The sequence below is a fragment of the Eptatretus burgeri genome, chromosome 16, assembly GCF_056783735.1.
Source record: "Eptatretus burgeri isolate ZD-2024b chromosome 16, Ebu_testis_v1, whole genome shotgun sequence".
NCBI lineage: Eukaryota > Metazoa > Chordata > Myxini > Myxiniformes > Myxinidae > Eptatretus > Eptatretus burgeri.
Window position 1 is genome coordinate 45884868 of NC_140976.1, and position 26094 is coordinate 45910961.

The 26094-nt window shown below is 43.8% G+C and overlaps 1 protein-coding gene across 3 annotated transcripts in view; it reads right to left on the reverse strand.

Moving 5' to 3' along the window:
- LOC147011014 (uncharacterized) overlaps nt 1–21195 on the reverse strand; it is a 22150-nt gene extending 955 nt beyond the window's left edge. Inside the window, exons 1-5 of one of the 3 annotated variants that reach the window (XR_015052599.1) lie at nt 20778–21195; nt 10495–10627; nt 6844–6978; nt 5356–5532; nt 503–640 (exon numbers count right to left, since the gene is read on the reverse strand). Coding sequence is in view for 2 of the 3 variants with exons in the window: in XM_085860664.1 (XP_085716790.1) it covers nt 1–640; nt 6844–6978; nt 10495–10627; nt 20778–21006 (1137 nt within the window). In the remaining variant the exon portion in view is untranslated. Of the gene's footprint in view, nt 641–5355; nt 5533–6843; nt 6979–10494; nt 10628–20777 lie in introns of all 3 variants that reach the window. The other 2 variants (XM_085860664.1, XM_085860665.1) reach the window with 2 other exon arrangements.
- Nucleotides 21196–26094: the final 4899 nt, after the last annotated feature.

The following is a 26094-nucleotide window of genomic DNA, read 5'->3' on the forward strand; positions in this document are numbered from 1 at the left end:
GTTACGATCCAGTTTCTGCCTTCTTGCGTTCTGCCTCCCCCTCTTGCTCTTGCGAACTCTTTTCGAGTTTTTTCTCCCATTCCTTCTCGTTATAATCCCAGATTTTTTTTTGGCCGTTTTTATCTGAACTCTTTCTGGATGCAAGGAGGGAATACATTCTATTCTGTGTTTACCCCCTTTCTTCTTTCTTTTCCCTCTTCTCCTGTTCATTCTTCTGCATTCTCCCTTTCTATTCCTTCCTCGACCATGACCTTGATGGATATGCACACTGGGAGTGATTTTAGAACTATTACCTTTTTCTCGAGTCTCCAAACCTCCCTTGTCTGTTAAAACTTGGATAGCAGGAAAGGAATTCTTTTCTTTTTCTGGGTGTTTTCCAGAAAAACTGAGCTGCCAAACATCGTTCTCCTGGTTTGAACTCTGTCGAACAATGATTTCAGACTGGAGCAAACTATTATTGTTTGAATCTTTCTCGGCAAGAAAGTCCGTTACAGTCTCATGAGCAGGCTGTGGAGTCGTCACCTGCTGCAGCTTTTGCTCCTCTGAAAATGCATCAATGTCGATGACATTGGCCCATCCAAAGTCATATGGCTGTTGAGGCTGAACTTTTGCCACACGCACCGATTGGTAATGTTTGCACCTACGGGCAGGTAGGAAGGTAAGCAGGTGTTAGGTTATCAGCTAGGAATGTAAGAAAGATGTTGATAAAATTGGTTTGGCATCGTTACAAATTAACTTGGTACATACATAAGTTGGCGGGCAGGATGGTTCAGAGGTAGTGCACTCATCTGAGGTATCTGGTTTGGGATTGGTTCCTGACGTGAGTATAAACTGTAAGATTGTTGTTTCGCAAGCAATGTGTCGCTTCAATGAAAGTACTCTCCATCCAGATGGGATGCTAAGGTAGGGACCCCTCCATAAGAATCGGATGCAGATGGAGGACGTTCGTCTTTCACAGAAAACACGATTGATCATTTATGTTTCAATGCAAAATAACATTTATTTTCCACAAAATAATATGAAATGCTGCTGGCACCATGGTCAACACTAAAATCTCCGAACACGTTGCCTGTGACATTGGCAGAGTCACCAAAGTCATCTGCAGACGTTACTTCCAAGGCTCACGTGGCCCAGACAGCACAACACATCTGTGCAGCTATTTGGAATGTTCGGTTCTCAAGGGAGAAGAGGTAGTGCTCATGCAAGAGCCAGTGCTTCTACAATGGTCTCTATGTACATCGGTACATCCATACATGCACAATCTTGCTATAATGGAGCAAATGTGTGGTGGCTGGTATTACAAATAATCTTCCTTTATCTTATGATATCGAGTATGATATGTTGTGATCAATAAAATTTCCCAAAAATGACAACTGCTTTTCTCAGAATGTGCTGCAGAACATTGCCCTCCAAAGGTGGGCCAAGAAGGGTACTCCCGCCAGGAGGGTGGGAGTGCCCGCTGGTGTACTTAAATAATATGACATGAAAAGTTCCGAGAAATGGAATAAATTTTAGTACAAATTACAAATGTTCGTATTCCAAAGAGGCGTCTTTCTTGTTAAGAAAAAATTATTGTGAGTGACGGTGGAGGAGAGGAGTGGGTTTGACATGATGTGTAAGAGCTGATAGGTGGGGGTGTGCTTGCTACTCATCATTGAGTGCAAATTCCGTCCCTTTTCCAAAACTAGAAAACGTTTAAGTTTATGATCAGTCAAATACACTATATTTTTGATCATATTATGTTTTTTGGGGATTTTTTTTGAATTTTTATGTTGAAGGCTCCGGTCACAGACTAAACAGTCCTCATCGAGGCCAGGCCTTGAATCAGGAGAAATAAAAGAGAGAATGTAAGGTGAGGAGTGAGTAAGAAAAGCGTGTGATGTTTGCAAGAAAGAGATTAAAGCTCACCCGCTAGTTATACTTTGAGTGAGACAGAAAGTAAGACCAGCAATCCTGGCACGGGGAGTGCAAGATGGTTCCAGGCACCACTTTAGCACTCCTCAGTCAGAACGGTACTGGTACCCTGAGCAGTTGCTGTTTACAACCTACCACCTAAAAAACCGGTCGAACCAGATGGGTGCTTTTTTGGAGACACCATCTCCTTACTGGATGGCCGCTGGCTCCCTAAAGGAGCTCATCAGCCCTTCAGCAGGTATTGTTTTTAGTCCTGCAGGGTGTTATGGTCACCCTCCCCACTGGCGAGCCAGTGAGAGTAGTCAGTTTAGTCGCCGACTTCCCGACCATGCACGAGGTCGTACTGGGTTACGTGTTACCAGTGGCAGTCAAGAAACCTGACTGACCTGACCTGGTATACTTTAAAGCTACTCTCATTGCTTCAAGCACATTTACTGTGAAAAGTAGTCTTATGGTATCAATGAAAGCCCACTCAGAGTTATACCCTCAAGATGTTTGCAAAATGCAAAAAGGCATAACAGAATGTCAGCCGACAAACAATTATGTATTACAATGGAGATGATGATGACCACATGACTAACGTTCATTCAAATCCAACAGCTCCCAATAACAGTGGACAAGGGCTCGTCCACATCGAGTCAAAGGCCTTGACTTATTCCTTCTCCATGAGTCGAGCAAGCTTTAATTTCTGCAAAACCAGATATTGCAGAAACCCGAGAAGGACAAAGTTGCAGATGTACGATAATTTGAATGCAAGTTGCAGAACCAGTGCAATTGCAAAGATGTTCTATTACCGCAAACAAAAAAATGCTTTCTGCTGTTTTAACAAATTTTTTAAAACAATAATCTAGGGTGAGCATCATGATGGAGCTTGCCACCTCTGCCACTGAGGACGTCTGTTTGTTTGTCTGTCTGTCTGTGAGCAGGATATTTCAAACAGTTATGGACTGATTTGGACAAAACTTGGTGGACAGCCAGGGTGTGTGCCAAGAACTAATCGATTTGATTTCGGTGAAGATCCGGATCCAGATGTGGCCTATCAGTGGGATACGAAACATAAACTGTTCGACGTGGTGGAGGTACGTGCTCCACCGAGTGTTGTTCTAGTACGTTAATCATGTGAAGGATGAAAACATGAGGAGACATCGATGTACTTTTATATACCTTCCAAAAACAATAGTAGACAATGGAACATAATAAGCTTGGGGTTCAGATGGGAACAGGCCGATCCAAAATTATGGATCCTATCGGAGGAGACGTGTTTGTGCTGGGACGACCAGTGAATGGGGAAAGCCCGATGAAGAAGACCCTGACACTGCAAACCTCGTCCAACTTCCCCATTCTTTGGACTGGAGCACCGTTTGCTGAGCACGAATGGCCACAACCCCTCCCCCCCAACTCCCACTGGAAAAAACGTTTTACCCTTTTCAATTACTTGATCTCTGGAGGAATCTGGTTGGAGTGGCCTGATTCCTTGGGGTAGTCAGGTTCTTTGTGTCCATAATTTGACGTCCGTTGGAATTTTTTGGAGAGGAGCTAACCACAACATTTTTGGAAAGCTGAAACAACACCAAAACAGAAAAATCCATGTTTCACATTTTTTTCAATGCATATAATGTGGTCAAATGGGTCGTTTTGGGGTAAAAACCCATTTTTTTTAAATTTCAGCTCTGAAAATTCAAAATTAATCACAAGCAAGCAACTGATGATGCATAATTGTTAACTTGAGGACAGTTCTTAATATAGAATACATATATCTGTATTTTGAGCAATGGTTGCCATGGAAACGGCTATCATTTTGTCAAATTACCGTTAATTTAATGTATTGCTTTCAAATCTTGAAACAAGTAACGCATGGATATGGTGATCAGTGAAATGTACTTAATGTCAAATATGAGTTTGTAGCCAATTGGCATCACTGTCTCTAATATCACTCATCATTGCCATCGTCATCATCACTATCGTGGTCATGCCGTTCAATGTTTGAGTCCTCGTCATTCTCACACGAAGTGCTGCACATGCAAAGATCAGTGCACGTTAAGTTCTTGGCCCTGCAGGAACATCTCTGTGATGAACATTCTGTCTTGCACTGGCACCTTATCATCTCGATAATTGCCTTTGGTGCAGGGAGAATGTCTGTTGTTGTCGGTTTGAGTTGACCACTCGTGTCCTTGTGGAAGCCATTCTTTAATGGATCAAGAAATGTTTGCTGAGAAATTGTTGCTTGACCCCAAACGTATGCCTGGATATGTACCCGCATGATATGCTGCCTCAGAGCACCGACAGTTGGTGGTAACTTGTCATTCTCAGCCATGTTCTTACAGAAGAGATGCCACCGAAGTTCAGGGATGCTGGAAATATTGACACCACTTGGACAATAACCTGAACAGACAAATCTTGCTAAAGTTGTGTATAGGTCCTCTGACAGTTCAGCATCCTTACAGAGCATAGCAAAGGCATCCACCACGTCGTCATCGGCCTTCAAGTAGCACTGGAACCACTTTGCCTTACCATGTCGAGCGAACCACCCAGTATTATTGGCACCTGTGAATGCGTGGAACGCTGGCAATGCCTGGGCTCTCTCCTCACCTCGGGGCCTTCCAGATTGGCTCGATTTTGACAATGCGAGATGCCATTGAGATAGATGTGTGTCTTGGCAGGAGTTGATAGTTTGCTGTTAGGGTTGATAGTTCAGGAGAACCAGAACATCCGTATCAGGTGAGAATATCATCAGCTCATGAATGTCAAATCCATCATACGTGATACAGCCTATAAAACTCGGGCTGTGCTTATGTCTCAGGCCATATCAAGGGAACAAATAACATTCATCACGATAAAAAGCAAACAGATGAGAAAAACAACATCCTTATTTTCTTTGACTAATCTATTGACCTAAAATTATGTGATTTAAACGGAAGATGAGGGTAAATGTCGCAATGATAGAACTTTATTAGAATCCAAAATAAAAACCGCTACTAAGAGGTAAAATTACTTAAATAAAATAAAAGCAGAGATGAGTGGGAAATCAACAATACGCGCTAACTACATGCCAGTCAACTAAATGGAAACTCCAAATAGACTCCCTCTGTAATTCCAACCCCCGGGCACAAAGCTAACCTAGTCCTATCCTATTATACAGCAGTTAATCTAATGGAACAAAATACGTCAGTGACTGATTACATTGATGGTGACTTTCTTTCCGGATAAATGAAAGCACGAACCAGCACATAGGGACATATTTAATGATCAACCCGGAATACTAGAAAAAGGATAGACACATAGCTATAACATGATGAATGCCCGACTTCCAACTCCAAGCCTAACAGCAAACGCAATTAAAACCTCCAACCCCCGTGGCCATTCAAACCATAATCCTAGTCCATACAGAAGAACATAAAATGACAAAAAGGTACATACGCCTCAAAGGGTATCACAGCTTACCGAAAAAAGGAAGAAAGGTGTTGAAAACCGAATATGATGAAACGAAGCTCCGAAGTAAACCGTCATGAATAAATCGAGAATAAACGAAGCAAACTGAAAATGACGTCATAGTGCTGCACATGCTTGGACGCGCACCGCGCCACATCATGACGTCATGCCACGCCCAGCAACCGTAACCTGAGGCAATGGCATCGCCATGTGGCATCACCTATGTTCCCTACAAGATCACACTAACAATACATCAAACTACAAAAACTTAAAATCAAACGTTTTACTGCTGAAGGTGCCGAAACCTTCTGATATTGAACAACAGACACACAAATGTTTCATTGCAGAGATGGCCATTTCCATGGCAACCAACTGTTCCACTACTTGAAAATCATAATACGTATGTGTAAGTTAGTCATGGTCACTATATTTAACAATTAAAACAGGCCATCCGATGGAAAATATAATTTAAAATATATATATTAAAAAATGGCAATTCCACTCCAAAAATGCTGTTTCTATGGCAACCGACAGTCAAGATGCAACATTTTATTATCTTATAAAATTCATTGTTAGCCATTTAACAGTAATCCATCATCAGTTGGTTATTTTGTGTTGTTTCAGATTTTTTAAAATTGGAATTAAAAAAAACGTTTTTCACCCTAAAACGACCTTTCCAAAAGTTGAAAAAAATGTGAAACATCATTTTTTTTTTATTATTTAAATAGATTTTAAACTTCTCAAAAATCTATAGGTTTGCTACTCTCCAAAAAATTCCAACGAAATTACACAAGGAACCTGACTAGGACTGGGGGCTTCCTGTGAGGACACCTGCATCAACTGATGATGATTATGATCCAAAATTATGTTGGAAGTGGTGAGGAAACTTGCTTCGATACATTTGTTCTGAAATCGTTTGTTGCACATCATTCCAGACAACTTGCAACAAACTAAGTGGAGTGCACCTCAAGTGTATTTTTTTCCCCTTTATAAACATCACAAATGTCAATGCCATCCATTCTTTAATAAACCATTTCCATGTTCTCCATTCCATGGTTACACTAATTTCAGACACAATTTGGAAACACACAAACACAAAACGATTACTTGACAGCATAGCAGAATAACAAGGGAACAACTCTTTAAAAAGACAAGCTACGGTAATAGTGTAGTTACCTCCACCACCGAAGGTGAAGGAGATTATGTCTTCAGTGTACGGATTCGGATGAAACTTGGTGGACACGTTGGGTGTGTCACAAGGACGAATTGATTCTATTTTGGTGAAGATCTGAATCCAGATCTGTATATGAGAATGATTTAATTTTCAAAGTGATTCTTCACCATGAGAGTTCGGGCCAAAAAACGATCTCGTCCTGTATAGCATGATATTTCAAAAATGTTTTGGGCCCGATATGTTCTCGTGGATCAGGCATTACGTGGCGGAGGGAGGTGCTCCACCGAGTGCCCTTCTAGCTTTTTAATTTTATTTTTTTTACTTACCATCCCCACCAAGTTCGATGAGCACACGTCTGTTTTGCTTCAAATGTAAAGCATGGCACAGAGATGACGTTGAAATAAGCTTGGCCAATGACACGTGATGCAGTGCTGTTTGCTTTGTGCAGGCACTGCCGGAATCTGCAGGAACAGCCAAATTATGTTAAACAATAATTCCCGCTCTGCACTCTTTTTGGTGTGTTCACTTATAAGCAACAGTATTTCTGTCACAACATACAGAAACACGGCACAACTATTCCCACCTTTTTGTCGGGTCAGCCACACAACGTTTTTGGCCCAAATCCTTCATGTACCAGCTGGTCAGACCTGACGTTCCACTGAAAGTGACACGAATTTGTAATTTGTTTTGAGTTCCGGCAATAACTTGCCGATTCTTCGCGAAAGACACCCATGGAATTTTGAACATCCACCAACGACCAGTGCTGATGGACCGGTCCTTCAGGTTAACGTGCCTCCAATGGACAGCACACACATTAATGCATCGCCCTGAGTGTAAAACCACAGGATGACCGTTTACAGCTGGGCCGAGATCCAAACTTAGTCTGCACGGCTCAAAGGCGCCTGTGCACACCTCTCGGCTATCCTGCCAGAAGTGATTTGAGCCTGTAGTGTTACACCCTGCTAACAAAGGTAGCAGAATCACAGATTCTCCACCACTGGGCCAAAAACACGATAAGCATCATACAACATTTGTAACTAAATTAAAATAACTGGAAGGAAACAAATGGAAGAATTAATAACTGGCAGTAGTGAAAAATTGATTTATTTCATGCTCGGAGAGGAAAGTGGAAAGTGAGATTAGGAGTTAGAACAACTCAAAACAATGGGTCTTGAAACAATGGATTCAATTAATGTGACAATGCATTGATGAAAAGAATGCATTGAAAACAGAACTCTTTTGCATGAAAACAGGATAAACTAGAGGGGGAGCACGCGGTAGAGTGCAAAACCTCCGCCGCCAATACTGCTGGGTCACTTAAGTGAACCTGATATCCTATTCATTGTAGGTCAAAACGGATCGGACTCTACTGAACCACGATTGAATAAACTAAACTAGATCGACGCGCATGTAGAAATGCCAAAAAAATAAAATCGAAATTTTTTTGAAAAAAAAAGGTGCAAAATTTGTTGTTTTTTTTCTCTAACAAATTTATTTATTTTTTATTGTAAATCACTTAAAACATGTAGAAATGCAAAAACAAAAATTCAAATATTTTTTCAAAATGACCACCATAGCGGCTATGTTGGACTTTGGACCAAGTCCAAAATCTAATGGCATGATCCTTGGAGCATACCTAATCCCCCCACCAAGTTTCGTCGAAATCCGTCCAGGAGTTTTTCCGTAATACTGTTCACAAACAAACAAACAAACAAACAAACAGGGGTGAAAACAGTAACCTCCGTCCATCTTCGATGGCGGAGGTTAACAAGAAACCATCTCAAAATACAAATGCCTGGCACGTTCACTTTGTACTCAAACGACGAAAACAACAGCGAAAAAAACTACATTATATTATTTGGCAAAAGGGTTGTTGAAAATTTGATGATAAAAGCTCAAATGGTAAAAAAGGTTATGGCCTGGACAGACACTGAAGTTCAAATGTTATAAACACTTTCAAGTATTTGTGTGTTTCTTTGTTACTCTTTCATGGCCGAAACCGTAACACCCAGAAGTGCCAAATTTAGATTGTAGGTAGTTCGGAATCTGGACAAGCTTTTAAGCGACCACATGCTCGCCATGGAGGCCTTTTTAAGGCCACCACAGGCCGCTATAATGTGTATATTGGGATGTGGGATCAGGCAGTGCTGCCGCCAGACCGCGGGCAAAAGGTAACCACCAAAAGGTAACGCCAATTACTCCATAGCTTTTGAATGTCCAACACTTCCTGAAATCATTGCTGAGAAAAGTTCATTACCCTGAGAGCAATAGCTCAATACATTTTAAATGCACAACATGTGCCAGAACCCCTACACAGTGTTTTTTCAGTGTAGCATCAGGTACCACCCACCCCTTCCCCCCCCCCCCCCATAGTGGTAATCTCACACAAACACACACACACACACACACACACACCTCAAGTTGCATTGTCTCAAATTTACAGACTTTCAAATGAAGACATCTTTTGATTTAATTGTTACTTTTTCAGCAAACTTCAAATGGTTATTTTCCCTCCTGAATTATATATATATATATATTTTACGTTGATCCTTCTTTATCACCCTATTCTGTTTGTTTAAACCCTGCCAACGCCTCGCCTTTCCCATAACACTCAATTTAAATCTCAATTTCCCACCACCCAGCCTCATTCTTGATCCAATCCAATATGTATATAACAAAATGTGAACCAATGAGACGATACAAAATGTTCAGTAATATTAATAACGTAGTTGTAAGTGTAATATAGGGTATGCTGACGATACCACTCTGTTGGCAGAAAGTAAAGAGGACTTCATGAAAATGCCACAAACAGAGACTTGGCAAAGTGAAAAGGCTGGTCTTTATTTCAACCTAAAAAAAGACTAAAATCTTGTTAACTGAGAAGATCGACGTGTTCAGATTTGGACACGATCATCTGTAAATAATTGACGGTTTTATCTTACTCGGTTAAAGGATTTAAGTGAGTGGAGAACGTGGAGGAGAAATTAATAGACGGTTAGAATTGGGGGAAACAGCAATGTCAGGATTGACAAGGATCTGGAGAGACAAAGATGTCACAATACAAATTACAAACTAGAAGGAAGCTGATGAATGATATAGTATTTCCGGTTGCAATGGATGAATGCGAGTCATGGACCATGAAAAATAAAGGAAGGAAGAAGATTGGCAGTTTTGAAACGTAGACTTGCAGACAAACGTTAAAGATCCCATCCCATAACGAATAAATTAGACCACGATGTACATTAGAAGAGATGATGCTAAAACAGAAACTGTCATACCTTGGACACATCATATGTAAACAAAATGAAAGTCTGGAGAAGTCAACCATGCTCAGTATGATTTAAAGAAGAAGACGAGAAACAGGTAGACCTCGTTTGTGCAGGATGGATGAGGTAAAGGCTGCAACTAAGCTGTCTGTCAGAGCTTTGGGAAGCAGTGTAGGATGGGGATGTTTGGAGAAATCCGATCATGAATGTCGCCAGAAGTCCGACACTTGACAGAATTAGATGATGACTACACGAGTTCTGTTCTGTTCTTGATGATTAGATGAATTCCATCCTGTTCTTCCATATGGCAGCTTGGCTGCCAGGGTAGCTATCATTTCTTCGAAGCATGGCTGTGCTGCTGATGTTGTGCCCCTTTACCAGCACACTGATACTCATTTCACCAACTTCAGAAGGATGGCAGGCTGAATCAACCTGACCTGGGGTTCATTCAGCAACCATCAGGGCTCGAACTCAGGACCCGAAGATCCTAAGCCAGCCACCCGAACCACTAAGCCAATACCAGGCTTACACTAGATTAGTTATAAGTGATCCACAAACATTTAAATGTCCTTCACTTGTCAAAACGACTTGAAAGCAGACACAGCTTCATTCCACAATCTTTAATTCAAGTCGATCTCGAATATTCAATCTGCTACAGACTAGACTAAACATGTGATTGTTGTGCTACAAAGAAATATTAAACAACCTTACCTATAGTCACAACTGCAGTGCAGGATGGTGTACCACCTGTAGTTAAGGAAGCCATACTTCGATTCAAATGCTGCCACAGTGTGCGGACAGTGGTCATGTTCACGACAACACACATCCGTCTCTGTATGTTCACCTGAAACAAGTACAACAGCACAGTGATTCTTTCTTTAAGCAAAACACTATTTTTACCTCTGCCACCGGAGGTGAAGGAGGCGATGTTTTCACTCCTCTTTGTCTGTTTGGTTGTCTGCGTGCAGGACATCTCAAAAATGATACATAGCACGATATATCAAAAAGTTGTGGACGGATTCGGACGAAACTTGGTGGACATGGGTGTGTGACAAGGAAGAATTGATTCGATTTTGGTGAAGATCCGAATCCGGATCTGGATACGATAGTTATTTAATTTTTTAAGTGATTCCTCACCATTGAGATTGGGCCAAAAACTATATATAGCATGATATTTCAAAAATGTATTGGGCCCGATATGCTCTCATGGATCAGGCGTTACATGCCAGAGGTATGTGCTCTCCTGAGTGCCCTTCTAGTTTGGCATGTTTTTAGAAAACATCAGGAAAAGCACAAGTTTTACAATTGTAAAATCAATATATGATGCTTTTAAACATTACTGATCAAAACACTGATAAGGAATGTCAACATAAAAGTGAACTTAACAAATGTCCAAATTGTACTTTCATGAACTTACTGATATGATTATTGAAAAAAATAAAATCTGTTGCACTGAAAAAAACCTAAAAGCAATTATTAAACGAGAAAACTCAGTGAAGGTCTGAGCTTGTTTTTCTGAGCTGCTTAATCATGGATTTGCTCCCCAGTAGAGAAGAATTTTACTTAAAACCGTCACTGTGATGAGTGCCGGCAGGGGGACTGAATCCGGAAGGACAGTCTTTACACGAGATGGAGTTGGCCGTCCCTTCTGCATTTAGACTGTCAATGTTAAACATCCCAGAATATCTTTCAAAAAGAGTGGTCAATTTTGTGCGAGTACATTGGTTACATTTCCTGCCTGAAGTTAAATTCGACAATTAGATTGTAAAAAAAAGTGATATCTATGTTTGGTTGAGAGTGAAAATGGAATTGAAAACACAGAATGGATGGATACCGGTTTTCTTTATCTCCCAAATGGTTTAATTTAGTGTTCAAGTCCATCATGGGAGAATACTACAATGATTATAAAGAAATGACTTATAGGCATACAAAGGTTAAAACCAAAATATATATATAAAAAAAAAATAACCAATAATAAGCATGACTTACAATTCTATGGATTAGTAGAGGAATGAAAATTTTGGATATAAGGATTAAAACAAAAATGAACAGGTTAAGTCAGGCCTATTGGGACGTTATGGAGAGCAGAATACGGGAAGCGATAACCAGAAAGAGCCCATTGAAGGAGAACTAAAACTTACTATACTTTATAGAAGGAGACTTACTTTATAGCCACTGGGATTTGCAGGGCTACTTAATGAGATGTCAAGCCTTTGGCACAGGCAAACACCTAGGGGCCATTGGCAGTGCATAGTGTGACGCAATCGGCTCAGGAATGAAGAGCCCTGAAGGAGGTCAGGGTGCACGAAATGCGTCAGTCACAGTACGGTCTCGTGGAAAAAGTTGAATCCTGAAGGCATCAACAATATGCAGGATGGTGCCAAGACAGCTTAGAGAGCATGAGCAGCATGTGAAACCACAGCTGCACCAGAGACTTTGGGAAAAGGCAGGAACATTGATGAACCAAAGCCACCACTTCGAGCCAAGTGCTTCAGTGCACAAGGCTGCCAGATGAACCATCTCTGACAGCTGTATGTGACTCCTCTCCTCTTGACTCCATGGTGATATTGTTGTCCTACCTCCAAATCTTTCCAACTCTTCAAATCTCAACGCTCTCCACCGTCCCAAATCTATTTTGCATTTGTCACTGGTATGTCCCCTTAAATTGTGTCTGGGTCCATCCACAGTTCTCTTTTGAAGCAGACAACCTATCAGGCAAGTCGAAAACCCATCAAGCAATGGCAGGTTTGAATTTGATGTAGGAGGCAAACATGCAAATGCATGTTCAAATCTAGCCCACTTCCAGGCTGGCAGTTCACAAAGGTTGAGAGGAACAGTCAACAATTGATTTAATGACAAACAAATAAAATTACCTGGTGGCCAAGCACTTATCCTTTGTGATTGACACATACATATGTAACATCACGGAATGGGAACTCAATAGCACATAGAGGATTGGCACATAAATCCGTTAGACCGCTAAATTGGGTTCACGCAGTTAAGACGCCGCAAAAAGTGAATCGCCTGTAACAATTTGCTCGGCCACTTCTGCCAGGCTGATTCGCTGCAGTCATGTGTTTGAAACAGAGATGTGTGCCCAAATTAACGGGCACAAGGGGAGACCGCTCATCCACACCCAGCAGGTCTTGCAGACCCGTGACCGTTGCAGTATATACATAACCGAGTTTGATGGGTTGCTTGATGCAATATGGCTCTGCTCCTTTCTTCACCAAGATGAGGTGGAGGAGGAGAAAATTTCAGGAAATTTATGTAAGACATAAAATAGGTGGTCGTGCATCACAGGCAGAGGTTTTTGGTCCTCTCTTTGATTCAATGCCAGTGTCACCGAAAGGTTGTGCTTATGACATGCACAGTCCAAGGTCCACCTCTCTCCACATCAGGTTGGTGCTGGGATCGCTCTATCTTCCAGCGTCTGGCATTCTGTAGGAGGGATGCTGCACCATTCTTCCACGAGAAAGTCAATCAGCTCACACCTGTTTGATGGAGGTGGAAAACAAAACGCTGTCTCGGGCGTCGTTCCAGAATATCCCATAAGTGCTCAATTGGGTTGAGAGCTGGTCACTGAGAAGGCCATGACATATGGATAACATCAGTGTCATGCTCGTCAAACCATTGGGTGACCACACGTACTCTATGGATTGGGGAAGTGGGCGGGTCTCCTCTCGCAGAAATCTCCTCCGCAGACCCCTCATACTCCGAGTTTATTTAATTATGTGTACAAACTTTGGCACATCACAGGTGATGAAGGTTGTGGTCAAGTTTCATCAAAATCATGTGTGTAGTTTCAGAGAAGAAATTGCAAGTGTTTATGGACGTACAAACAGACGACGCGCCATTCCATAAGCTCCCCAGAACGAGCTCACTAGTTTCAGAAGAATATATTGAACGAGGTAACAACTACTTCCAATTTATTCTATCTGAAGAAGCATTTTAATGAAGGATTTGCATTTTATTTAAATTGACTTACAATGTCTGAATGAAAGTTAGTTGAGGGGGAGGGAGGTGGCAAAGGTGGATGTATTCGAGTAGCATTAGTTTGAAGTCCATTAATGGTTCGAGCCTCCATTCTGCATCTGGGAAGTCAGGGGTTCGATTCCAACCCCAGCTAAGTCATAACAAGGATTTACGAGGATCTTCGGTGCAGGAGGAGGTTTTCATGCACACCGAGCCTGCACAATCATACCAACATCTTTGTACTCCCACATCCCCATGGCTTTCAGATACAGCACCATCCACTGCCAATTCTCACGACTCTTTCAGGGAGACCATCCATCCGTTGGGACCATACTCTGTACAGAACGTCGGTGCTGCCGAAGCTGTCTCCTCGGCAATTGGGCACAATCATGGACAGGTTGTCACTCCGACACAGGACACTCAAATGGCTCAATCATCCCAGCAAGCTGGTACTCATTTTGCTGACCTCAGAAGGATGACAGGCTGAGTCAACCCTACCTGGTAGTAATTCATTGGCAGAGCGGGATTTCAACTCAGGACCTTAGGATCTCAAGCCCACCACCCTCACCACGAAGCCAACAACAGGCATTACAGGGAGACCATTCTCTGCATTCACCTCTTTTTGAGGAGTCGTGTGTCGCAATCGTCTCGTTTCTCATGTAAAAGGTGCTGTCTCCTTCAGCTACTTCTAAAAAGCTTTGTCTAGTGAGGCACAGAATCAATCTAATTGCTCGATGCTGTCCCCTTCTCTATGGCAACTTCCTGAGATATGGTGACCAAAGCTGAATGCTATATTCTAGATGAGGTCTCACTAAATTCCTGCACAAAATCCACACCACCTCTTTTGATGTATAATTATCTTCCGACGAATGCAACCGAAAATCCCATGAGTTTTACCTGTGGCTGCCCAGCACTGTCAGCTGTCTGCTTACCTCCTCCATCTGTTGCCACCCCCAGATCCTTCTCTCCTGTGTCACATGCTCCAAGAATGCCCCTTGTATTATATAGTCCCTATTTAAATTTCTCTTCACTTTACATTTCCTCGTGTTGACCTGCATCTGCCAATCATTTGCACAGTCCATTAAAGTATCCAGCCTTTAGTGAATCTGATCCCCCCCATGTGTGCTGTCGACATTACCTACTAGCTTCGTGTCATCTGCAAATTTAGAAAGTCTGCTCTTTACCCCACTGTCCAAATCATTAATGTAAGTTATGAACAATGATGGATCGAGTGCTGATGCTTGGAGTACCCCACTACTTTCATCTTCCCTGTTGGATATCCTTCCGGTCACAGCTACTCTTTGCTTCCAACCAATAAGACAGTTTCAAATCCAGTTGGCTACTCTACCAGCCATTCCACAAGTCTTCATCTTAACTGACAGCTTTCTATGTGGCACCTCAGCAAAAACTTTTTGAAAGTTTAAATAATCTACCACCACTGCCCTTCCATCATTCGCCAAATCAGAAAGTGCCTGGGAGATCTCCAATTAATTTGTTAAGCCTGACCTCCCTTAAGTAAATCCATGCTGAATGCCTTTAATTTGTATGAAATTATTCAAATGGTTCACTCTCCGCTCCTTAATTAACGTTTCCAGCACTTCCCGAACAATGAAGCCAAGCAAACATGTCTCTCGTTCCCCAATTGTTATCTGGATCCTTTCTCAAATAACGGTGTTACGTTTGTGACTCTCCAATTCACTGATACACGGCGTGACTCCAATGAGCTGTTAAAGATGTCGGTTTACATCATGCTTATCAACTCTGCCACCTCCTTTAATAGCCTCTGCCACCTCCCTCAATTTTTTCTGCCACCTCCCTCAATAGCCTCTGCCACCTCCCTCAATAGCCTCTGCCACCTCCCTCAATAGCCTCTGCCACCTCCCTCAATAGCCTCTGCCACCTCCCTCAATAGCCTCTGCCACCTCCCTCAATAGCCTCTGCCACCTCCCTCAATAGCCTCTGCCACCTCCCTCAATAGCCTCTGCCACCTCCCTCAATAGCCTCTGCCACCTCCCTCAATAGCCTCTGCCACCTCCCTCAATAGCCTCTGCCACCTCCCTCAATAGCCTCTGCCACCTCCCTCAATAGCCTCTGCCACCTCCCTCAATAGCCTCTGCCACCTCCCTCAATAGCCTCTGCCACCTCCCTCAATAGCCTCTGCCACCTCCCTCAATAGCCTCTGCCACCTCCCTCAATAGCCTCTGCCACCTCCCTCAATAGCCTCTGCCACCTCCCTCAATAGCCTCTGCCACCTCCCTCAATAGCCTCTGCCACCTCCCTCAATAGCCTCTGCCACCTCCCTCAATAGCCTCTGCCACCTCCCTCAATAGCCTCTGCCACCTCCCTCAATAGCCTCTGCCACCTCCCTCAATAGCCTCTGCCACCTCCCTCAATAGCCTCTGCCACCTCCCTCAATAGCCTCTGCCACCTCCCTCAATAGCCTCTGCCACCTCCCTCAATAGCCTCTGCCACCTCCCTCAATAGCCTCTGCCACCTCCCTCAATAGCCTCTGCCACCTCCCTCAATAGCCTCTGCCACCTCCCTCAATAGCCTCTGCCACCTCCCTCAATAGCCTCTGCCACCTCCCTCAATAGCATCTGCCACCTCCCTCAATAGCCTCTGCCACCTCCCTCAATAGCCTCTGCTACCTCCCTCAATTTTTTCTGCCACCTCCCTTAATAGCCTCTGCTACCTCCCTCAATAGCCTCTGCTACCTCCCTCAATTTCCTCTGCCACCTCCCTTAATATCCTCTGCCACCTCCCTCAATAGCCTCTGCTACCTCCCTCAATAGCCTCTGCTACCTCCCTCAATTTCCTCTGCCACCTCCCTCAATAGCCTCTGCCACCTCCCTCAATTGCCTCTGCCACCTCCCTTAATAGCCTCTGCCACCTCCCTAAATAGCCTCTGCCACCTCCCTCAATACCCTCTGCTACCTCCCTCAATAGCCTCTGCTCCCTCCCTCAATAGCCTCTGCCACCTCCCTCAATAGCCTCTGCCACCTCCCTTAATAGCCTCTGCCACCTCCCTTAATAGCCTCTGCCACCTCCCTTAATACCCTCTGCTACCTCCCTCAATAGCTTCTGCTCCCTCCCTCAATTTCCTCTGCCACCTCCCTTAATAGCCTCTGTCACCTCCCTCAATTTCCTCTGCCACTTCCCTCAATTGCCTCTGACAGTTTATGTTTTGTATCCCACCGATAGGTTGGATTTGCATCCCGACCTTAACCAGAATCTAATCGGCTTGTTCTTGTCACCTACCCAACTCATTCACCATGTTTTGTCATAACTCATCCACAACGTTTTCAAATATCATGCTATATATCACTTTTGGCCCAATCACTCAATGGTGCGGAATCACTTTTAAAAATTTCTCATATCCCGATCTGGATCTTCACCAAAATCGAATCATTTCGTTCTTGTCACACAACCATCCTGTCCACCAAATTTCCTCCGAATCCGTCCATCACATTTTGAACCAGAAGGGCACTCACTAGAGCGTATACCTCCACCATGCAATGCCTGATCCAAGAGAACATATCGGGCCCAATCAATACATTTTTGAAATATCATGCGATGCAGTACTATATCGTTTTGGCCATAGTATCTCTAAATGGTGAAGAAGGAGATTAAACATTTCCAGATCCGGATCCGGATCGTCACCAAAATTGAATCAATTCCTCCTTGTTACACGTCCAACATTTCCACCAAATTTCGTACGAATCCGTGCACAACTTTTTGAGATACGGTGAAGAATCACTTTAAAAAAATGTAGTAGTCAGATCAGGATCCGGATCTTCACCAAAATTGAATCATTTCGTCCTTGTCACACACCGAACATGTCCGCAAAATTTCATCCGAATCCGTCCAAACTTTTTGAGATATCCTGTACACAAACAAACAGACAAACGAAATTGCTCGTTGAGCAAGGAATTGCCGGAATAACTTTGTCATATCTCCATGATCTCTGTAAAAACAAAAACCTGGATATCAATTTGGTTCTTACAAGTCGATAGTGCTGCTGTTTAATGAGTTATTGCACTTAGTTTGGTCATGATCATAACTTGGAAGTCAATCGGACTCGAAATGGCGTTTTTATCGCAATTTGAAAGTTTTGACCCGACACCCCCCTGACATTCGACCCCCGACCGCTAAGAAGGGTGTTGGTGTGACACCACAATGAGACATATGGTTGGATGCAGAATTGGAAGATGCACATTTTGGATTTAGTTTGAAGTCGATACGACCATTTTAGCGGACGTTATTGCGAAAATAAGAATTTCGGTTTTCGGTGACCTTGACCTTGACCTTTGACATAGATTCACCAAAAACGACAAGTGTCTAAGTTGGACCATGGCCGACGTCTGTACCCAGTTTGGTCATGATCGCTGAAACGGTGTGGCTGCTACAAGGTAAACAAACACACAAACAAACAGACAGACAGACAGACACACAGAATGACACACACAACCGACCACCATGATTGCCAAAATCCCAATTAACAGACAGACAGACAGACAGACAGACAGGGGTGAAAACATCACCTCTTTCACCTTCGGTGGTGGAGGTAAATATTTTTATTCGCTGCACAGCAAATGCACATTAAGAACCGTGTATTCAATGCACGGCTATTGGCGTGTTCAAATTGTCGTCATTCGACAGTTTTTCTCTCCGTTATCAGGAAATTGTCAACTCTCTTTCAAAGAGGCTACATCATCCTTCGGCCAAATATTCCGCCATATGTAAAGCACTGTTAGTGCCCCGGAATTATTCACGCCACGAGACGATGACATTGCACAAAAAAAACCTCCAAATGCCGTTGCACAATTCATCTCACCCGAGGAACAGTGATGTCTCTTTTATAAGCCATGGTAATTTGGGCCACATGTCCCCATATGTTTGCCAATAAAGTATTCAACCAATCGGAGAAACCCGACGCTTGGGTTCGTCTGCTTGTGTGCACTTTGCAGGAGGCACAATGAGAAGGGTCATCGACTCACATGATTGCCCCTTGCAATCGCTTGGCATCCCAAGATTGCAGCGATGCAACCAATTGCAAAATATGTTGCTGCTTGGTGGCGATCAGTCACAATTCCCACTTTGTTTGAAAGGCCCAAACACGTTTAAAAAAAAAAAAAAAAAAAATCAAATAGACAATCCAACACCGAACTCAAGCAATGATTGCATCATGCAGACAGGCATTGGTTATTTGTCCCTAATTAGTCTCGCCCCAAAGGGGATTCAGGACTATTGCTACATCACTCTCTGTCTGTCTGTCTGTTTGTCCGCGTCGACATATGTTTTGGCTTCAAAAATGTTTCTCTCTGTAACCGCTTGTCTGATCGATGCAAAATTTTAAACAGATGAGGGACTCCCCACGGAGAATATTTTATTGATAACTCTGATGTCATAGGTCACATAGTATGGCAGTCATATTGGGTTAAAGAAAAAAAAATTGGACATCTTTCTCTCCGAAACCGTTCAACAAAAATAATTGAAACTTGGCATATGTCATAAACTCCCAATGGGGGGTATATAGGGTGATTATGATGACGTCATCTATGAAGTGGTATTCCAGCAATAATATTGGTTGAATCAAAATGAGAAACTTCATACACCTGGTCTACGACCAGGGCCGGATTTTCCAATAGGCAACATTGGCCATTGGCCTAGGGCCCACCAGTAACTGGGGGTCCACCGGGGACTTGTGGGTTCTCTGATCGGTTTCATTGTATGCTTTTTTATCATGCATTGTATTTCATTGTAATTTATTATGTTTCAGTTTCATTGTATTTTTCCATTACTCCGATGTGTAAGATGTACATGATATGGAACTTGATTTACTTTGATGTACTTGATATGGAACTATTGTGATTAAAAATTATTGATGTGTTACATTATGTTGTAATTCTTTTTTTTTTAACATTACAATATACATATATATATATATATATATATATATATATATATATATATATAATATAATATAATATAATTTTTTTTTGGAGGGGGGGGCACTGATAAGGTTTGGCCTCGGGTCCACAAGCAAGTAAATCCGGTCCTGTCTACGACCCGACGTGAGTGAAGAATTAAACTTACGACGTCATTGTTCATGCGGTTTGGCGGCCAAATTGCGATAAAAAAAAAATAAAAGCATTTAAAAACTTTCTTCACCAGAACGGCTTAAGAGATCGATGTGAAACTTCATACATATGATTGACTAGCCATGGGGAATATAGTTTGAATATATATATATATATTTATTTTTCATATTCACCTTCGTTCATGCAATCAAGCCTTAATGCGCACAAAATTGGTTGTTAAATATGCTGATAATTATTCATCAATAAAGCTCAGGATAACTGCTTTTCATACAAAATATGTACTCAATGCCAAATTCATCGACGCACCGAATTGGTGTGAACATCACGATGATCGTCCTGTGTCAGGATAACGTCCAGACACACCAAGCAACAGATGGACGCCATCAGTGAGTTTCACAGGGAAGTCTTTGGCCCCCCCCCCTTTGATTCAACGCTCGTTTTGAGAGGACCACATCAATAAAAGGTTATGCTGGCAACCAGTTTCATATGGTGACCCCCAAAAATGCGGAATCACAAAATAATACAGTACTCTGTACTAATTTCAAAGAAAACAAAATAAATTAATAATGGTATTTTGATAATTCACCCCTAACTGGAAAACAAAGCTCACCTCAGAAGATGACACCCCCTCACGGAACGAGTCCCCCAACCGAAAACACCCCTCCTCGTAATTGGCTACCATGGAAATCCTCCTCCCAACAAAAAAAAAAAAAACCATACGCACTGAAGACCACACCCCTCTCGTTAGTGTCTTTCTGAAAACACCCGCTCCTTGGACCTCATCACCCGTGGAAACAATGACACCTCCTCACTCTCACTCCCCCCACCAGGAAATTACCCCCCGCATCCGACAGACCCCCTTCCTCGGGAAAAAAAATCCCATCCCTGTGGGAACGCTGTTCTTCCCGACACACTTACCCAGGTCGTCGTAGTTGACCGCAAGGTTCCCTGCTCCACACCAAAGGGTTCCCGGATAGACGAGTGCGCGTCTGGAGCGGTCTCGGGCAGGACTTCTCGGGAACGGGCGAGTCACGTGGTGCTGGTCAGAGCAGTCGTCCACGGCTCGGACGAGCTCGAACACGCAGGACAACACGAGCAGATGCGGCCACTGCCGAGTGGATCCCCGAAGGGACGTTCTGATTGTCATGGCTCACTGCCGATCCACATTCCTCCGAATGAGGTAATCTTCCGCAATGATGCACCTCGAGGAGGAGCGAGGTACACCTCGTGTGGTGCGACGTGGACTACCACGGCGAGGTCCTCGTGCCCCGTGACGCAGCTTTTAAAAACAACTTTTAACTTACGTCACACGTCTCTGCGCTCGGGAAGCTCGTCGTGACTCCACCCAGAGGACCTCGACTGGTTCGTCAAACCGATCTCTTCTGAAGGTCACCGCCCAACGGCTGAAGCTGTCCATTTCTCTTCTTCTTTAACCCCCTCCCCCCAACCCCCCCCCCCCAATCAATCCCACGGGTTGATCGATTGATGGAAACCTCTCAGCTATTAGTGAAGGTTAATGGTGGAAGAAGGTCATGACTAATTCCATTGTCGTTGAACACAAAGAAGGAGGACGAAACATTGAACACAAAGAAGAAGGACGAAACATTGAACACGCGCCAGAAAACTGTGACTATAAAAACTTTTGAGTTTTGCCAAGTTCTCAAAATCAAACTACCAAATGCATTTGGTGGCGAATGTCCGTCCGACAGCACGAATCAACAATTCTCTTCCCAAATCCATCAATCATATTCGTGATATCACGACATGTCCACAATCCAATTTCTTAACCACTGTGTTTGGCTGCGATGATGGGATAGCTTAGAGTGTGGACTACAGGTAAGTGCGCTCACCTTTGAGCGAAGCCTCGAGAGTGTAGACTACAGGTGTGTGAGCTCACCTTTGAGCGAAGCCTCGAGAGTGTAGACTACAGGTGTGTGAGCTCACCTTTGATCGAAGCCTCGAGTATAGACTACAGGTGTGTGCGCTCACCTTTGAGCGAAGCCTCGAGTATAGACTACAGGTAAGTGCGCTCACCTTTGAGCGAAGCCTCGAGAGTGTAGACTACAGGTGTGTGAGCTCACCTTTGAGCGATTCCTCGAGTATAGACTACAGGTGTGTGCGCTCACCTTTGAGCGAAGCCTCGAGTATAGACTACAGGTAAGTGCGCTCACCTTTGAGCGAAGCCTCGAGAGTGTAGACTACAGGTGTGTGAGCTCACCTTTGAGCGATTCCTCGAGTATAGACTACAGGTGTGTGAGCTCACCTTTGAGCGAAGCCTCGAGAGTGTAGACTACAGGTGTGTGCGCTCACCTTTGATCGAAGCCTCGAGAGTGTAGACTACAGGTGTGTGAGCTCACCTTTGAGCGAAGCCTCGAGAGTGTAGATTACAGGTGTGTGCGCTCACCTTTGAGCGTAGCCTCGAGAGTGTAGACTACAGGTGTGTGAGCTCACCTTTGAGCGTAGCCTCGAGTATAGACTACAGGTATGTGCACTCACCTTTGAGCGTAGCCTCGAGTATAGACTACAGGTGTGTGAGCTCACCTTTGAGCGTAGCCTCGAGTATAGACTACAGGTATGTGCGCTCACCTTTGAGCGTAGCCTCGAGAGTGTAGACTACAGGTGTGTGAGCTCACCTTTGAGCGTAGCCTCGAGTATAGACTACAGGTGTGTGAGCTCACCTTTGAGCGTAGCCTCGAGTATAGACTACAGGTGTGTGAGCTCACCTTTGAGCGTAGCCTCGAGAGTGTAGACTACAGGTGTGTGAGCTCACCTTTGAGCGTAGCCTCGAGTATAGACTACAGGTGTGTGAGCTCACCTTTGAGCGTAGCCTCGAGTATAGACTACAGGTGTGTGAGCTCACCTTTGAGCGTAGCCTCGAGTATAGACTACAGGTATGTGCGCTCACCTTTGAGCGTAGCCTCGAGAGTGTAGACTACAGGTGTGTGAGCTCACCTTTGAGCGTAGCCTCGAGTATAGACTACAGGTGTGTGAGCTCACCTTTGAGCGTAGCCTCGAGTATAGACTACAGGTGTGTGAGCTCACCTTTGAGCGTAGCCTCGAGAGTGTAGACTACAGGTGTGTGAGCTCACCTTTGAGCGTAGCCTCGAGAGTGTAGACTACAGGTATGTGCGCTCACCTTTGATCGATTCCTCGAGAGTGTAGACTACAGGTGTGTGAGCTCACCTTTGATCGATTCCTCGATAGTGTAGACTACAGGTAAGTGCACTCACCTTTGATCGATTCCTCGAGAGTGTAGACTACAGGTAAGTGCGCTCACCTTTGATCGATTCCTCGAGAGTGTAGACTACAGGTATGTGCGCTCACCTTTGATCGATTCCTCGAGAGTGTAGACTACAGGTGTGTGAGCTCACCTTTGAGCGAAGCCTCGAGAGTGTAGACTACAGGTGTGTGCGCTCACCTTTGAGCGAAGCCTCGAGAGTGTAGACTACAGGTAAGTGCGCTCACCTTTGAAGCTATCTAGCCTTGGTTCGATGTAAACTACCATTGTGGTGTTTCACGGGCAGGACGATCAGGCATCGATACGTGTACCGTCCCTCGGATGGACGTTAAATCGGGTGTCCTATCTGCTGGCACTGTCGATGGACGTCGATTCTCCCATGTACGGTGATCTTTCACAAAGAGGAGAAATTAAGCAATCGCAGTCCCCTGAATAAATGACAAAATTCCTGCTCTGACATGACTGGTGGGAAGGCAACGGCAAACCACCTCCTCTTCGCAAACGACACCGTGAGAACTTTAACGTCCACCAACGAATCCCGGCGGACGGGTCGCGCCCCGCTTGACGTCCATCCGAACATTGGCGGACACATTGATGAAACACCCTGCCTGTGAAGCACCAGGACGGCAGTTTATAGCCGGGTCGAGATTCAAACCCAGACTCGACAGCTTAGAGGCGAGTGTGCCGACGTGTCGGCCATCCTGCCTGCACTCAAGAAAGCGCTTCAACTATTTTTCTGAACAACAAAAAAAGTTCTAACTTGACAGTAAAATAAGAGTCTTAAACAATGGTCGCTGTTATTAATTAAACAATGCTCTGTTCCCGAAGAACGACGATCAGCATCGTGCCCCAAAACGTCGATTGTCCATTTGTAAATGCTCCGACTGTGTTGTCCGGAATGCTCCCTTTGACCTTTCCCCAAGTTTTGTCATAAATATTCAGTGGATGTCGGTGGGTCGACGTGGGAAAAGATGAGCATTCAAATATCCCAATGTCGTCCGTGCTCTTGACAAAGGGGCACTTTATGGGGGCTTGCGGAGGAGCTTATCCGTGACGTGGCAGGGTCGTTCTGCTGGTTTCATGTTGTGGATATCACGATGGAAGGGAGAACTGTGAAAGCCACTTAATTTGGACATGATTGCATTGGACAACCACTTAATTGGTATGACGATAAATGGATTTTCAAAATAATGACGTCAGTTTACAATAATATATATATATATATTTATATATTTAACGTTTTTGTTTTGAAGTATGATTTTAGCATTTAAATTTGGTTTTTGTCTCGTTTCTTTGCAAACTTCCCTCTCTTTTCGGCACACTTAAATATACACAACGTGAAATTAATTCAATAAATACAGCGCAAAAATATACCAATCTAATTTTAATTAAATAATTAAAGTCCCACATATGAGTTTCCAAAGGAAATGATAACAAAAGCGCAAGAGGCATGGAGGAAGAAAGCGCCGAGTGTTAATGGTATGCAGGATCGCTCGAGTGCGCTCCAAAAGAGACGTCGTGAAAGGGTCTTTCCCCGCCAAGAAGGCATCACAATGCACACACAGTGCGGTGTTCAACGCCGCTGTGAGCTGTCAATCTGTGATGCCACTCAAGGAGAATATCCGTTTGATCAGAGCCCTTTGGATGATATTTGCACTGTACGTGCCAAAGAGGTAAAAACACAAGAGGCCGCCAGCCAACAAGGGGATTGGGGTCGGAGATCTTTTGACCCCCCTGGCCCCCACGTTGTGGGAAAGTGGCTTCATTACCTTTCTAACGGCTATCCTGCTCTATAGCCACCTCCTAATCATTTCCTACCCCTCAAACCGCCTCTTTCCTCTCCTCCCCTTCCCTATTGATGGGGAGAAAGAGTAGTTTGTACATTTGTGGTGCAAATTGGTTGTTTTATGTACAAAAGCCGCAACTTCTTAAGCTGCGGCGACCGTTTCACTCAGATCTCTGTTGTGGGTGTTGCCAATTCGCAAAACAAAAAATGATTCCAAAGTACAGATTGAAAGACGTGAATAATAATAATAACTATTCCTTTCACATGGTATGCCTGGTGTTGTCTTAATGGTAAGGGTGGTGGGCTTTGGATCTTAGGATCCTGAGTTAAAATCCTGTTCAGCTGTTGAATTAATACCAGGTGGGGTTAACTCGGCCTGTCATGATAGTCAACATCCTGTGTTGAAGTGGCAACCCGTCCATAATTGTGCCCAATAGCCAAGGAGACTACTTAGGCAACACCAACGCTCTACACAGAGTATGGTCTCAATCTCCTCTCCTCCTCACGCGGTGAGGTGCGTCGCGCTGCCGAGGCAGTTTCTTTGGCAAAGGAGTGGAATCCTAGAAGGGTCGCCACTGACGCAGGATGCTCGAATGGCTTATCACCCCAGCAAGCTGGTACTACTCATTATGACGATTTCAGAAGGAGGACAGGCTGTCAACCCACCTGGAGTAATTTCAACGGCATGACAAGAGCTTAAACTCAAGACCCAAAGATGTTAAGCCAGCCACCTAAACCATGAAGCCAAGACAATTAAGGCTTGATCGAAAGAAGATGTGGATCTCAATCTCTCTCTCTCTCTCTGATTGGATGACCTTTGTGGACACAACCAATGTTGTGGACCTGTTCCCGTTCAGAGATGTTCTGGGATTGAAGGGTCGAAGCCTCAATTTGATGAGCAGTTCCCAGCTGATGATTCAGATGGCCATTGAATCAGGCAGTCGTGAAGTTGGAGGAATTCTTCAGATCTCTCCAGAATTTATGGTTTATTTTGATGATGTATCTCCAAGTAAACTCTGTTCCATTCGTGGTAAATCCACCATAGTCTGTCCCTCAATCTCTCTGTCTGACGATCTGTTCGCACGAAATGATGAACATTAATGGTGATTACAAAGAGATACACCCGAAGAAAATGTGTGCGTGCTCACCTTTGAGCTATCGAGGATTAGTTCGATTGTCTAGCCTTAGAAATTAAACTCCAGAAAGAGGGT